Here is a 13,785-nt window from a genome sequence, read left to right as displayed (position 1 = left end):
GCTTAATTGCACTTTTAATCCCTCTATTTTATCAAAATCTCGAAAATAATCCAGCTATTTTAAAGTCGGATTTTTTAGTCCTCTATTTTCAGGTTTATCGTAATTTTGGTTCGAACTAATGTTTTTTCCCCTAAAAGTGGCAATTTTAGGCTAAAAAAAAAGGTAAATTTTTGTATATTTCACCCATTAGGTTCAATGTTGGAGATAATAAATCACTTTTTAAGGGAAAAAATCAATTTTAAAATAGGGAGAATATTTTCATGAGTTTGATAAAATAGTAGGACTAAAAGTGCAATTAAATCAAATTAATTTAAATCTTGAATAAATATTGTCTACAAAATACCAATCAAACTCCAAAGTATCTAATAATTTACCTATGAAAAATATGCTTTCACTAAATTGTAGTTTTTCCCCTCAATTATATCATCTGCACTACATGAAAAGTTTTTATCTACTATTGGAAAACAAACATAGGACTCCACATGGTTTCAAAAACATGCTTTGCTTTTTCAGAAATCACATTGTTTCAACAACAGCATCAATTATTGAGTTTCGTTTCTTTGTAGAAGGTTCATATTTTCAGTTCAAGAGGCACATCTCAGTATTAATAGCTGAGTTTCTTTTCTGTGTAGAAGGTCCTTCATTTTCATGTATGTTCTTCTCTTTTCTTTATTTATTTCAATTCCAAATATTCTTTGAAATATCTCATTGACATTTTGAGAATGTACTCTAATTTTGTTTCTTACAGAGAATTAGTCATGGCCACTACTTTAGATCAAAATGTAGTACCAAAGTTGAAGGTATATATGCTGTTACTTATTTATTACTATTAACTATATTACTTGATATTGTTCTGCCTACTAATCTATGATTTAAAGCAGGGAAAATTTCAAGCAGAAGTAGTTTGTTTCGTTCTTGGACTCGGATCCCTTGTTGCATGGAATAGTATGATGACAATCGGAGACTACTACTACAAACTGTTTCCTGTAAGTATATGTGAAATCATACTATAATACTAATAGAAATGGCATACATATTTTTGCTTCTGTATTGTTTATTTTGAAATTGATTTTTATCACATATTAATGAAGATATTGGTCTAACAATAACATGTTTTTCCTATAGACATACCATCCTTCTCGAGTACTCACCATAATTTATCTACCATTTTCACTTGTGGCAATGGTAATACTGACACACAATGAGTCGAGGATTAACACTAGGATGCGAGTCATAACCGGATACACTATTTTCTTCATCTGCACTTTGTTAGTTCTTGTTGTAAGTACAACTTCTTCAGTTCAGTATTTATTTGATTGTTAATTTCATGTAACCATTTTTTTCTGCAACATTTAACATAATGTTTTGTGTGACAGTTAGATCTAGCAATATCGGGGAAAGGAGGAATTGTACATTATATTGGCTTATGTGCTCTTTCTGCTAGTTTTGGTGTTGCAGATGCTCTTGTTCAAGGTGGCATGGTTGGAGACATGTCCTTTATGTGTCCTGAGTTCATTCAGGTTGTTCCTACTCAAAATATCTATATTTCTACAATCTTAATATAATAGTATTATAGAATTAATCATACTATTTTAATGTTTATTGTGCAGTCCTACTTAGCTGGTTTAGCGGCCTCGGGAGTTCTAACATCTGGTTTGAGATTTCTCACCAAAGTGGCATTTGAGAAATCGGATAATGGACTTCGAAAAGGGGCTTGTATGTTACTCCTTTTCACTAGTGGAAATATAAATCAAAATCAGTTTTAATCACATACTTATATTCCATTTTATAAGTCCTATGCTAAATGTATGATAGACTTAATATTCATCAATAAAATTTTGATTCTGCAGTACTATTCTTTGCAATTTCTACCTGCTTTGAGCTAGTGTGCATTATTCTCTATGCATACTACTTTCCTAAGTTATCCATTGTAAAATATTATCGCTCAAAGGCAGCCTCCGAAGGATCGAAGACCGTTTCAGCTGATTTAGCAGCTGCTGGAATTCAAAATGAGACAAACCAACAAGTAATGTCATTTAACTTAAACTTATCATATACTTACTTAGCTTCATGAAGTGTTTCTTAATAACCTCAAGAATTTGGAACTAGTACAGGTCGGATTTGATGATAAACAACACGAACGACTGAGCAATAGTCAGCTATTTCTTCAGAACATCGACTATGCTGCTGATTTATTTCTGATATACGTTTTAACTTTGTCGATTGTCCCTGGATTCTTGTATGAAAATACAGGATCACATCAGCTAGGAAAATGGTAAGCACATTTATTATCAATCCTCTAATCTTTAGTTTTGATCATCCAAGTTGTTTATTACATGACGACACATTTGGTGGTATGTTTTAGGTACGTGCTGGTTTTGATCGCAGTGTTCAGCGTCTCAGATCTAATATCAAGATACATTCCTCTCGTCGAATTGCTGAAGTTGGAGTCAAGAAAGTGCTTACTCGCCGCAATTCTCTCAAGATTACTACTGATTCCGGCATTTTACTTCACAGCAAAATACGGTGATCAAGGATGGATGATTGTGCTTGTTTCTTTCTTAGGACTAACCCATGGATACCTTACTGTTTGTGTGCTCACAGTTGCACCAAAAGGCTACAAGGTGAAATATTTTATCAATCATTTTTAATCTTCAGATTCATAAACTATTAAGAATTGTGTACATAAATTGGTTTTATTAATTACTCAAATTTTTATTATAATCTTGTTACTTTTGTAGGGTCCTGAACAGAATGCACTAGGTAATTTGCTTGTGCTGATTCTTATTGATGACCTCTCGTCAAATGTAGCTTTTAGAGTCTTTTTGGTTAATCTTTAGTTTTTCTTTATTAGTTTATTAATTAATTTATAGTCAATTTGAATAAATTGCAGTTTTTAAATTTATAAGTCAATTGCATATTTTTACTTTTATTTCTTTATTAATCAGATATTTGGTGTAGTTTTGCTTTATTTTATTGTTCAGCTTAGATATATCATTAGAGTGGAGGATACACTTAAAGTTGGGAAGGATTTCAAATAGTATTCTATTTACACATATGTCATGTGTAATGGGCCAAAGATGGAAACAAGATAAAGAGCGTTGCTTGCGTGGAAAAAAGAAAATAATTTAGGTTTGGCAGTGGCTATATAAATAGCATAAGACACACTCAACAGGAAGAGGAGGCACGCCGAGAGAAGAAGAAACGCAGTCACGCACCTGACGGCTTGCACATTGAAAGATCAATTATTTGGTGATTCAACCGGACACCATTCAACTGTGTAATTCTTTATTATCTCTAATCAATATTATGAGTAGCTAATTTCTCAATTGTTAGGGATGAGTAAACCTAGATGATTATTCTTGTTCTATGATTTGATTTATGGTTATTGAAGAAGTTTATTGAATTATTTTACTTATCTCCGCGCTTAATGCTTTTATCGCTTGGCCGCCGTTAAATTGATTTGTGGTTCATATTGTGATACGGGAGTTGAATTTATGAATGCTTTGAGATAAGAAATTCTTGCCTTTGTAGTCTAGGAATAGATGCAAACCCTTGAAACCAATTAAGAATTCTTGTTCACTCATGCTTAATTCTAATCTTAAATTCACTAAGGAATTAGGGGTTATTTTAGAATTAACGATTCTGTCACTAAGGAATTAGGGCACGAATAATTTAGAGAATTATGGCTGATAGGAAAATCACAAGGATTCTGATGAAATTAAACAAATATAATGTCTCCATGTAAAATGTACTCAGTAATTATTGTTGAATTCAGGCAGTTTAGCTTTGATTAAGCATGTATCAAAATTTACTATTGGTTAATCAGTTTAATAGAGGGGTCCAATATTAATATATTACACTCTGATTTGCTAGCTAAAAATGGTGTTACTTTACTTCATCATGACATAAAAATGAAACTCTACATTTAATTTGGATGATTTGCGAAAAAAGTTCGGAACGTATTTTCCAAACTTTTTCTAGTTTAAATATCATTTCTAATGGCAAAAAAGTTCGAAAAATACGTTCCGAACTTTTTTTGTAAGGGCAAAAAAGTAATTTTGAAAAGATAAAAGGGTGTTGGGGGAAGAGAATTATTCCACAAATTTTTACACTAGTATATTTGATAAACCATACACAAAAAAATGAAAAAAATAGCAAGTTTTAATATAATAAATTATTATTACTGTTTTTTTTTTTTGACGAAAATTATTATTACTGTTGTATATTTATCTTTAGTAAAATAAAATTTACCTATCCTTAACATCAGAAATGGATGGGAAACAAATGTTGGATGACAGAGACAAATAACCACCAAATATGACCTCTTCTTGTTTGTTTCTTCATAAACTTTACCTTTAATTTAGCATTGTTCTTTTATATTCTACTATATTAGATGCTTCATTCTAAATAAATAAAAGGGCTAAGCAAAATAAACAAACATAAACATGAACATGCACGGTTACTTCATCATTACATAAGTTAATCTTAGATTTAAATCCTTCCGAGCCGTTTGGTGGTCAGAATAAGAGACAGGATATGATAAATGTATTATATCCTGTCTCATATAAGCACTTAGCAAGTGAGCTAAAATCTACTTAATTCCGATATTACAATTATGCTTATACTATGTTTAAGCTGATTCTTATCGAGGTTTCCTCATAACTTTAATACAAAGAAAAATATTTATACCATCACTAACATTTAGTCACACTCACATAAAAATATATATATAATTTAATTATTTAAAAAATTTACATATTTAATTATTTCTCTATGTATCTTTTATAAAATATGCATGTACACCCTCCGGTCATAATTATAAGAGAAGATTCACTTTTTAGATGCATTAAAAGTTTGATGCATCTAGACATAATATGAACTAGATACATCAAACTTTCAATGTATCTAAAAAATGAATATTTTCTTATAATTAGGACTAGAGGGAGTATGATAAAATAGAGTGACTAAATCCTTATAATCACCAAATTATTAATTGGTCAGTTCACCAAATTTGTATGTACTACTACTAGCATTCAATAAATACAGTACTACTTAGTGTAATAAATGAATAAATAAATAAATAAATAAAGCAAAAATGTTGTGCCGCAAACGGCAATGGAAACAGAAAGAGTACGATGATGTTTGATAACAAAGTTGTTCCTGATAAGGAAAGTATTTGACGGTGATGATTAGTGTCCATAAACACACATTTTCAAATGAAACAACATTAAACTTGTCTTCATTCTCTCTTTGACTCTCATAATCTATCTTAGGTGAATATCAAAGCTTCCTTTCTAATTTTGTTTTACATACATGCTTAGTACTATTACTATACCACCACATGATTCTTATTTTGTTTTGTATTATCTTCTTAGTTTAGTTTTTCTCTTTTAAGAATATCTACTTATTGCAAGTCATTTATTTGGTTTTTAGTCAATAAATTTGGGTTTGTTCAAACCCTTGTGGAACCTATTTTGCTGACTTAGGGGTCATGAAAATTAATGTGGAATTTGGTGGTTAGAAATTTGCCTATAGTAGTGATCTAAACTCAGTAGTGAACTTTGATTGTTGCATTTTTCAGCTTGACTTTGGCCAAAAATTGAACAACTTTGTACGTAGTACATTCCAGATGTACACTATAACTGCTAGCAATGCCACTGCAGAACCAAGAAAGCCAGGGGTAAGTGTATGATGTAAATATTTCTGAAGAAGGATTTAGGTATCTATCTTGATTCTTGAATTTATTTATGATTTCAATGTGAATGGATGAATTGATGCAAGCAGGGAAAATACAAAGCAATGGTAGTTTGTTTCATTCTTGGACTTGGTTCACTTGTTGCTTGGAACAGCATGTTAACCATTGGAGATTACTATTACCAGTTGTTCCCGGTAGGTAACACTCACCTTGGCTTCACATGATCCTACAAAGTTTAGGCTTTCTGAAATGTTAATTAATTATATGCTTTGTTTGAATTTTGAAGAAATATCACCCTTCAAGGGTGCTTACATTGGTTTACCAACCATTTGCGATTGGAGCATTAATAATATTGACATACTATCAATCAAATATCAATACTCGACTCCGAAATTTGGCTGGATTCACACTTTTCTTTTCTGCCACTTTCTTGGTTCTTATTGTAAGTCAATCATTTTCCAATTTTATAATTTAAGTTGCTGCAGCAACTCATTTTTGTGTCTATATATATATATATATATATATGACCAATTTTCGATAATCTATTGTGACAGTTGGACCTAGCAACATTAGGGAGAGGTGGAATCGGACATTACATTGGTATATGCTTGTTAACTGCTTGTTTTGGAATTGCCGATGCTCATATCCAAGGCGGCATGGTTGGAGATCTGTATTTTATGTGTCCTGAGTTTGTGCAGGTTGATCTTCCACATTACGTATTGAAGTTTTTATGCTTATTTTGTTGTTTAAAGTACATTTCTTTGTCTAATTAAATTTATACTTAACGTATATTGTTAACATAATGCAGTCTTACCTTGCTGGTTTAGCAGCATCTGGTGCTCTAACTTCATTACTTAGAGTGCTGACCAAGTTAGCTTTCGAGAAATCTAACAATGGACTTCGCAAAGGAGCGAGTATGTTATTCTTATTGTATAATCCTGTCACGCTTTCGCCTTTTCTATTCTGTAAAATGATTTTGACATTCTGTCAATTCTTAATGCAATTATAGTTCCCAAGCTCTAAAGTTGTTTTCTTTGATATATAAAGGTACATTGTTCTCTTATTTTCTTTGCAGTACTATTCATCGCAATCTCCACATTCATCGAATTCCTTTGCATCATCCTATATGCATTCTTTGCCAAATTGCCTATAGTGAAATACTATCGTTCAAAAGCCGCATCTGAGGGATCAAAGACTGTTGCAGCGGATCTAGCTGCTGCAGGCATTCAAGTAAGAAAATTGATCATGTAACATAATTATTGTGCTAAAATTGTAATACATTAATCTTGCATAATTAGTTTATCAATTATGTCCTGATCGATTTTGGAACTTTTTGTAGGCAGAATATGATGACAAACAAGAGGAGCGGCTGAGCAACCGACAGTTATTTATGGAGAACATTGATTATGCAGCAGACTTAATTCTGATATATGTGTTAACATTATCAATCTTTCCTGGATTTGTGTATGAAAATACAGGAACACATCAATTAGGCACCTGGTATGTACCTGTTTATGCTTAGTCTTCTGCTAATCCAACTGATGACAATGAAATTGATTATTTATCAAAGTTTAATGTTGGCACTGTCGATCTTTGTAGGTATCCAATTGTTTTAGTTGCTATGTATAATGTTCTTGATTTCATATCAAGATACATTCCACTTGTGCCATGGTTGAAGTTGGAATCAAGGAAGGGTTTACTAATAGCAATCCTTGCTAGATTCTTATTGGTTCCAGCGTTTTATTTTACAGCAAAGTATGGTGATCAAGGATGGATGATCCTTCTTACCTCATTCTTGGGACTCACCAATGGCTATCTCACTGTCTGTGTTATGACAGTTGCACCAAGAGGTTACAAGGCAAGTTTATACGATTCACAACTCTTAATGTCGATATAAACCTACAAAGATCTAAGTCATCTAACACAGACACAAATATCAAACATGACACATACTGAGACATAAACAATGATGATAATTTTTAAAAAATATACTAAACGATTCAATGTAACTATGTGTCAGTGTTGTTTTGGTGTCGAATACCAACACGTGTCAAACAAAGACCAAAAACTATTTAATTAACATCTTTTTATCTCCAATGATACAATTGATTTACATGTGATTAATTAGTCCAAGTTCTATACTAATTTTGGAGTTTGTATTATTGCAGAGTCCTGAGCAGAATGCATTAGGAAATTTGCTTGTTCTTTGTCTTTTAACAGGAATATTTACTGGAGCTGTTCTTGACTGGTTGTGGATCATAGGCAAAGATTCATTCTAAATTCATTTGTTCCCTACAATTTTACTTGTATGATATTACACTAGTAGTGTATTTTTAAACTAATCATGTAGTATTAGTCTTTAAACTCTGTAATTTGCTTAACCAATTCTCTCTAATCTCTATGTATGTAAGTAGATGTTTAGGAGTTCATTCTCTCAATTTGTGTATGACAACTTATTTTGTATATCCCAGAGATAGATTCTAGATTCTCTGAAAGAGATTTGTCACCTTAGATGACGGTAAAATTTTTGTACATATAAGATGATAAAAAATAAAGTAAAAGAAGTAATTTTAAAAATGTGAAAGACCAATAAAGAACAAATAAGTTTTAAAAGACTATAAATAGGAAGTAGAAACTCATATTTGCAAGAATTTTTATATTCTTTTACCATCCGAAAAAGAAAGGGTAAAAAGCTATAAAAGATAGATGACATATTTAGAGGTGTCATTGACTCATTTCTGATAAATTAAGAATGTATCCAGAATTTAGTGATTGAAGATTTTCAGAAACGAACTTAATCAAATCTTCTTTCCTTTTGTAAACCTTGCTATTCTTTTCAACAATCTTCGCCGCATCTGCTAATAAATTCCTCTCTTCAACACTTTCACAAGGAATCAAACTCTACAAAAATCCACAAAATCAAAATAGAGTTCAAATTGAAACTTAAAACTAAAATTGAAATTCTGAAACTGAATTTTAATTTTACTAGCGAGTCAGTACAATCTGTGGCTGATTCATGTGTGTTACAGTTGAGATTGAAATCGTCCTCATCGGAGATATTAGCATTAAAGCTGTTACCGCGGTTACGACCGCATCTAAGAGGTTGTTGAGGCGCTCTAGTGTTAACCAGAACACTTTAATACAAACCGGTAAAAACGAGAACGATTCCAAATATTTTTTGCATATCAGAACACTTTGAAAAAATGTACAGGTAAAATTAACATACCGGAAAAGAAAAAACTTACCGGAACAGTGTTCGAAGAGGCATAGTAAAAAAAAATATACTTAGGATATAATGAGAATATTTTAAAATATATTGAGGTAAAAGAACAAATGTTGGGGTAGAAAAAAAAATTCATTGTATCAAACCTCTCAATAACCTATTTAAACCGCAAACCGAACCCTCGCTCTCTATTTTTTGGGCTGACTAGGCTTTATTCTTTGACACTACAGTTTGACCGAATTCAGCCAGACCCGCTCACTGTCCACCCCCACTTCTCTATAATCCTATTCCTATCACAAAAAGAATCTCAATTTACTTAAAGTTAAAAAGAAAATGGTGTAATACTAATAGAGACGTTCACATTTCAATCTCAATAGTTAATTGACACATACAAATTTTTATTTGTATCCTTTTTTAAAAAAAAACATGTGAGTCATATAATCTCTATCCTTCAAATGCCACACGACATTATTATTTTCAAAGTTTTAAATTGTGGTTATGGTCACGCTACACTAACCAACTTTTATATTATGGTAAAATGTAAAATAAATATCAATAATCAATAATTAGTTGATCCAGTAGTAATTGGCGTTAGATTTAGTATGAAGGATTATGGTTCGATCCCACAACTGCAATTAGGAGGAAGCTGAAATTACTTGATATCAAAACTGATCCCAAAACATATTAGACGGTCCAGTGAGTCAGATATTGATGTTATAACATATATCCACATGGCATTAAACAATTTAATACATATTTTAAATATGATATAATTATAATTGCTTTGAATAATAATGATAATAATAATAATAATAATAATAATAATAATAATAAGATATGATAATTCCAATAATGTAAGGTATATGAAAAAAGTTGAGAAACATTAAATATTTTTTCAAAATTAATGTTGAACTATCGTCGATAGTTCAACAATAATTTTGGAAAAATATTCATACAAAGAAAATTATGTTATATTACGGAAGACTTCCTTATAGACCACATTCGAAGTCTTAGTCGTATCTTCACTGTCGTCATGGATGATCAATAATTTTAATTCTTTTCTAGAAGTAACTCTTGAAATTGCAACATACAACTGACTGTGTGAAAACACTGGCGACGGAAGATATATCTCAACATGCTTTAAAGATTGTCCCTGACTCTTATTAATAGTCATCGCAAAAGAAATCATTATAGGAAATTGTCTCCGTTAAAATTTAAAAGGAATTCTCACGTCAGATGGTGTCAGAGAAAATCTAGGTATGAAAACCTGATCACCAATATTACTTCCTGAAATAATTTTTCCTTCGAGAGCACGTTTTCTCAATCTCGTAATAATAAGTCTTGTTCCATTGCATAATCCTAATTTTTTATTCAAATTCCTTAATAGCATAACTGAAACTCCAACTTTGAGTCTCAACTTGTGATTTGGAAGTCCCGACGTAGAAATCGTGTTCAAAAATTCGGGAGTATGAACATCATCCACTGGTTGACCGTCTACATTTTGTGTGAGTGGAGTATCATAACTCAAATATGTTTTTTCTTCACCGGGAATTAAATCAAACATATAATCATTTATTGTGTCGGATATTGAATTTTTAGGAGGTAGCATAGCTCTATTTTGGAAATACGTTATATCGTTCATGTTTTGAAAAAGTTAGGGATAAGTGCTTTCAACGATAGAAGCAAGAAGATCACCTGAATTTGGAATCAATAAATCTGATGGAATGTCAAGTTCTAAATCATCGTCGTTGTCATCTCCAATTTCTCCATCGCCAACACCCAAAACTCATTCAGAAAACAATCTTCTTTGTTCAACGTCTGAACTTGAAGCACCACTGAGAAGCCTCATGTTTTTACTCAATGTTAAAACTTCACAAAAATTCCAAAGAACCGAAGAATTAATAGTAGTATGAACAACTTCTGGCCTTGTACCTTTGTGTATTACTGGTAGAATTTGTCTAAAATCTCCGGCAAAAACAACAACTTTTCCACCGAAGGGAATGTGTTTATTTTTTTCATCAATAGACTTTAGAATATCTTTTTGTTCTGGGCCGAGCATAGATGCTCGAGCGTTAGAAGGTGTAGAACAAACATGATCCGAACGAGCCTGCCATGAAGAGCCCGCAAGATGTGCTCGACCCTCCAACGGTCTGATACTCTTACGTATCATAACGGCCGTAAACCGGAATGATGGGCATTTACTGCACATCAAGGCCTCCAAGCCGTTTTCCGGCAGCCACTTGATGGCCATTAATGCCATCAAGGGCCTTGGCCCTGCGCTGGGGGGTATATATATGTGACTCCACTTCATTCACAAGGTACGCATATTTTTAGCACAGAAAACCTACTTACACACAAACTGACTTGAGCGTCGGAGTGCCTGCAGGTACACAACCCCCCTCCGCTCCAACAGGGGTTTCAACCGTCTTCAACGCTCTCAACCACCTTCAACGCCGGTGCAGTCGCATTCTCCTGGTCTACACGATCACTTTTAAAGTTCGATCAACGGCTTCGAAACAGAGTTTGTGCATCATTGGTGCTTCATCCCATATAATGAGCTTTGTTTTTTGTATTAATAGCGCCAAAGGGCTTTTAGGAACTATGGTACATGTTGAAAACTCGTCAACATTTAGAGGAATACAAAACCTTGAATGTGTTGTTTTACCGCCAGGTATAAGCAATGCAGCGATCCCACTTGAGACAACAGTTAAAACTATCTCACATTTTGAGCGTAATGCGGCTGACATGACCCTTCAGATAAATGTCTTCCTTGTACCGCCATAACCATAAAGAAAAAACACACCAGGTTTGTTTTCGTTAACTCTTGTCATGATTGTGTCATATACTTTACGTTGCTCTGAAGTCATGGTTGACATCAATCTAACATGTTCCTCATCTAATGATTGTCTGTTATAATTCAATTCGTCGTGTATTAAACTATTTTGTATATCAGGAACTAATGATGTGTCTGCTCTAGGTATTGGAGGATAATCTTTTAAACTCTTCCCACAACTACGTAACATTATCTCAATATTTGCTAGTGCATATTGTATCAATTGATCATCGGTTAATATTAAATCCTAATATCAAAATTGTCACTAAATGCAAAATTGTGTCGTGTGTGAAAATCCTAATATCAATACTCGATATAATAATTTTAATAGAAATAGCATATAAAATAAAATAAAATATAAATAATAGAGAATTTTGGTGTAAAAAACAATCTATTAAAAAATTTGCAACTATACTAACTTCGGTTACGCAAAACTCAACGCAGTAGGTCTGATATCTAATTTGCAATGCATTAACCAACTTCTCCCGATCAGATAAAGGATTGGGATTCAAATGATCTGTTTATATATATATATATATATATATATATATATATATATATAAAGAGTGATGCGGTGTGTATTTGTTAAGTGAAGCCCATTTAATCAAGACAGTTAGTTTTGATCGGATGGTTTATATTTGTTCCTCTCATCTCTCACAATAAATCACTCATCTCACTTGAAGTGCTCCCTATATATATATATATATATATATATATATATATATATATATATATATATATATATATATATATATATATATATATATATATAAAGTTTTAAAACAATATCGATTTCAGGAATAAAGATAATAAATCACAAAACAGAATGAAAGTTTATACACACCTCTGAGTAAATTAAGTCGAATTGTGGTGAAGTTGTTAACACGAGACATTGAAATGTGAAAAACGTTTTTTTTAATAGATTTCAATATTGTTGAATGTGTTATAGTATGAGAATATATATATATATATATATATATATATATATATATATATATATATATATATATATATATATATATATATAACTTTCCAAATCACACGTGATAATAACTTTACAAATCTCACACGATAATTATTCTCTAAATTTATGATCCGGTAGAAAAAAAAATCATTGATCAGAAAAGACATAAAAATATTTGGTGATGAATAATATAGTCAACAATAATTTTGATATGATATACTTTTAAACTTGATGGTGCTTATCAATTATTGCACATAATTTTAATCACAATTGGTATACTTGTCACAGTGGTTGAAAATATTGTCTTGCATTGAAGGGTTGCGGGTTTGAAACATAGTCAAGACAAAATTGTATTATTTTTTTAATAAAAATTGCAAGATAAAATGGAGGAAAAATAGGGAAAACAAATTAGGGTTTAGGGTTTGCTTGTATACAAGTTTATAATATAAAAGATATGATATCAAACTTTATTATGTTTATTAAAAAAAAAAACACTTGTGAAGTAAAGAGGCAAGGGTAGTATGAAAAATTCCATAGTATCAAACTTTATTGTGTTTACTCGTGCATTGCACGGGTCTTATGCGTTGTTTTATACTATAACATCATAAATTTATTTGTATAGGTAGTCACTTTAAATCGAAACAATAGGTATTATCAAAATAATAATAACAATAGAAGTTATCTAAATGCGATATAGATATCAAATGTGTGTTTATATATTTGAAAAAACTTATTTATTCATCACATTTGAAGTTACCTTGGTTTGGTATATTCTTCATTAACATCTGTTAGCAATATCTTTAATTCATTCCTTAATATAACTCTTTAATATAACTTTTGACAACATATAATTGACCATGAGAAAAAATTGATGTTGAAACATAATAAGTTTTTTTGTATTATAAATCTTATTAGAGCATTATGAGTTGAATAAACTATTTCATTATCAAATTTGTCATTTATATTAATTTGAAATATATTGGGACAATTGACCAACTCCCCGTGTAAAGAAATATAAGACAAAAGATTGTTGGGAAAAACATTAATTATTTTGAACCAAAAATAAT

General features: G+C 31.4%; 2 protein-coding genes across 2 annotated transcripts; both read left to right on the top strand.

The window, feature by feature from the left end:
- Positions 1 to 751: 751 nt before the first annotated feature.
- On the top strand, positions 752 to 3,041 carry LOC123904511 (equilibrative nucleotide transporter 3-like). Its single transcript, XM_045954168.1, has 10 exons — positions 752 to 800; positions 882 to 986; positions 1,126 to 1,281; positions 1,377 to 1,520; positions 1,611 to 1,716; positions 1,851 to 2,026; positions 2,115 to 2,275; positions 2,366 to 2,624; positions 2,742 to 2,828; positions 2,949 to 3,041. Exons 1-10 carry the CDS (start codon positions 759 to 761, stop codon positions 3,039 to 3,041), a joined length of 1,329 nt encoding a protein of 442 aa, XP_045810124.1. The 5' UTR covers positions 752 to 758.
- A 2,393-nt stretch (positions 3,042 to 5,434) lies between these two features.
- LOC123908961 (equilibrative nucleotide transporter 3-like) lies at positions 5,435 to 8,193 on the top strand. Its single transcript, XM_045959712.1, has 9 exons — positions 5,435 to 5,683; positions 5,788 to 5,892; positions 5,985 to 6,140; positions 6,253 to 6,396; positions 6,507 to 6,612; positions 6,774 to 6,928; positions 7,038 to 7,198; positions 7,298 to 7,556; positions 7,867 to 8,193. Exons 1-9 carry the CDS (start codon positions 5,633 to 5,635, stop codon positions 7,975 to 7,977), a joined length of 1,248 nt encoding a protein of 415 aa, XP_045815668.1. The 5' UTR covers positions 5,435 to 5,632; the 3' UTR covers positions 7,978 to 8,193.
- Positions 8,194 to 13,785: the final 5,592 nt, after the last annotated feature.

This window comes from Trifolium pratense, linkage group LG2 (genome assembly GCF_020283565.1).
Source record: "Trifolium pratense cultivar HEN17-A07 linkage group LG2, ARS_RC_1.1, whole genome shotgun sequence".
NCBI lineage: Eukaryota > Viridiplantae > Streptophyta > Magnoliopsida > Fabales > Fabaceae > Trifolium > Trifolium pratense.
This window is presented reverse-complemented; position numbering and strand designations above follow the sequence as displayed.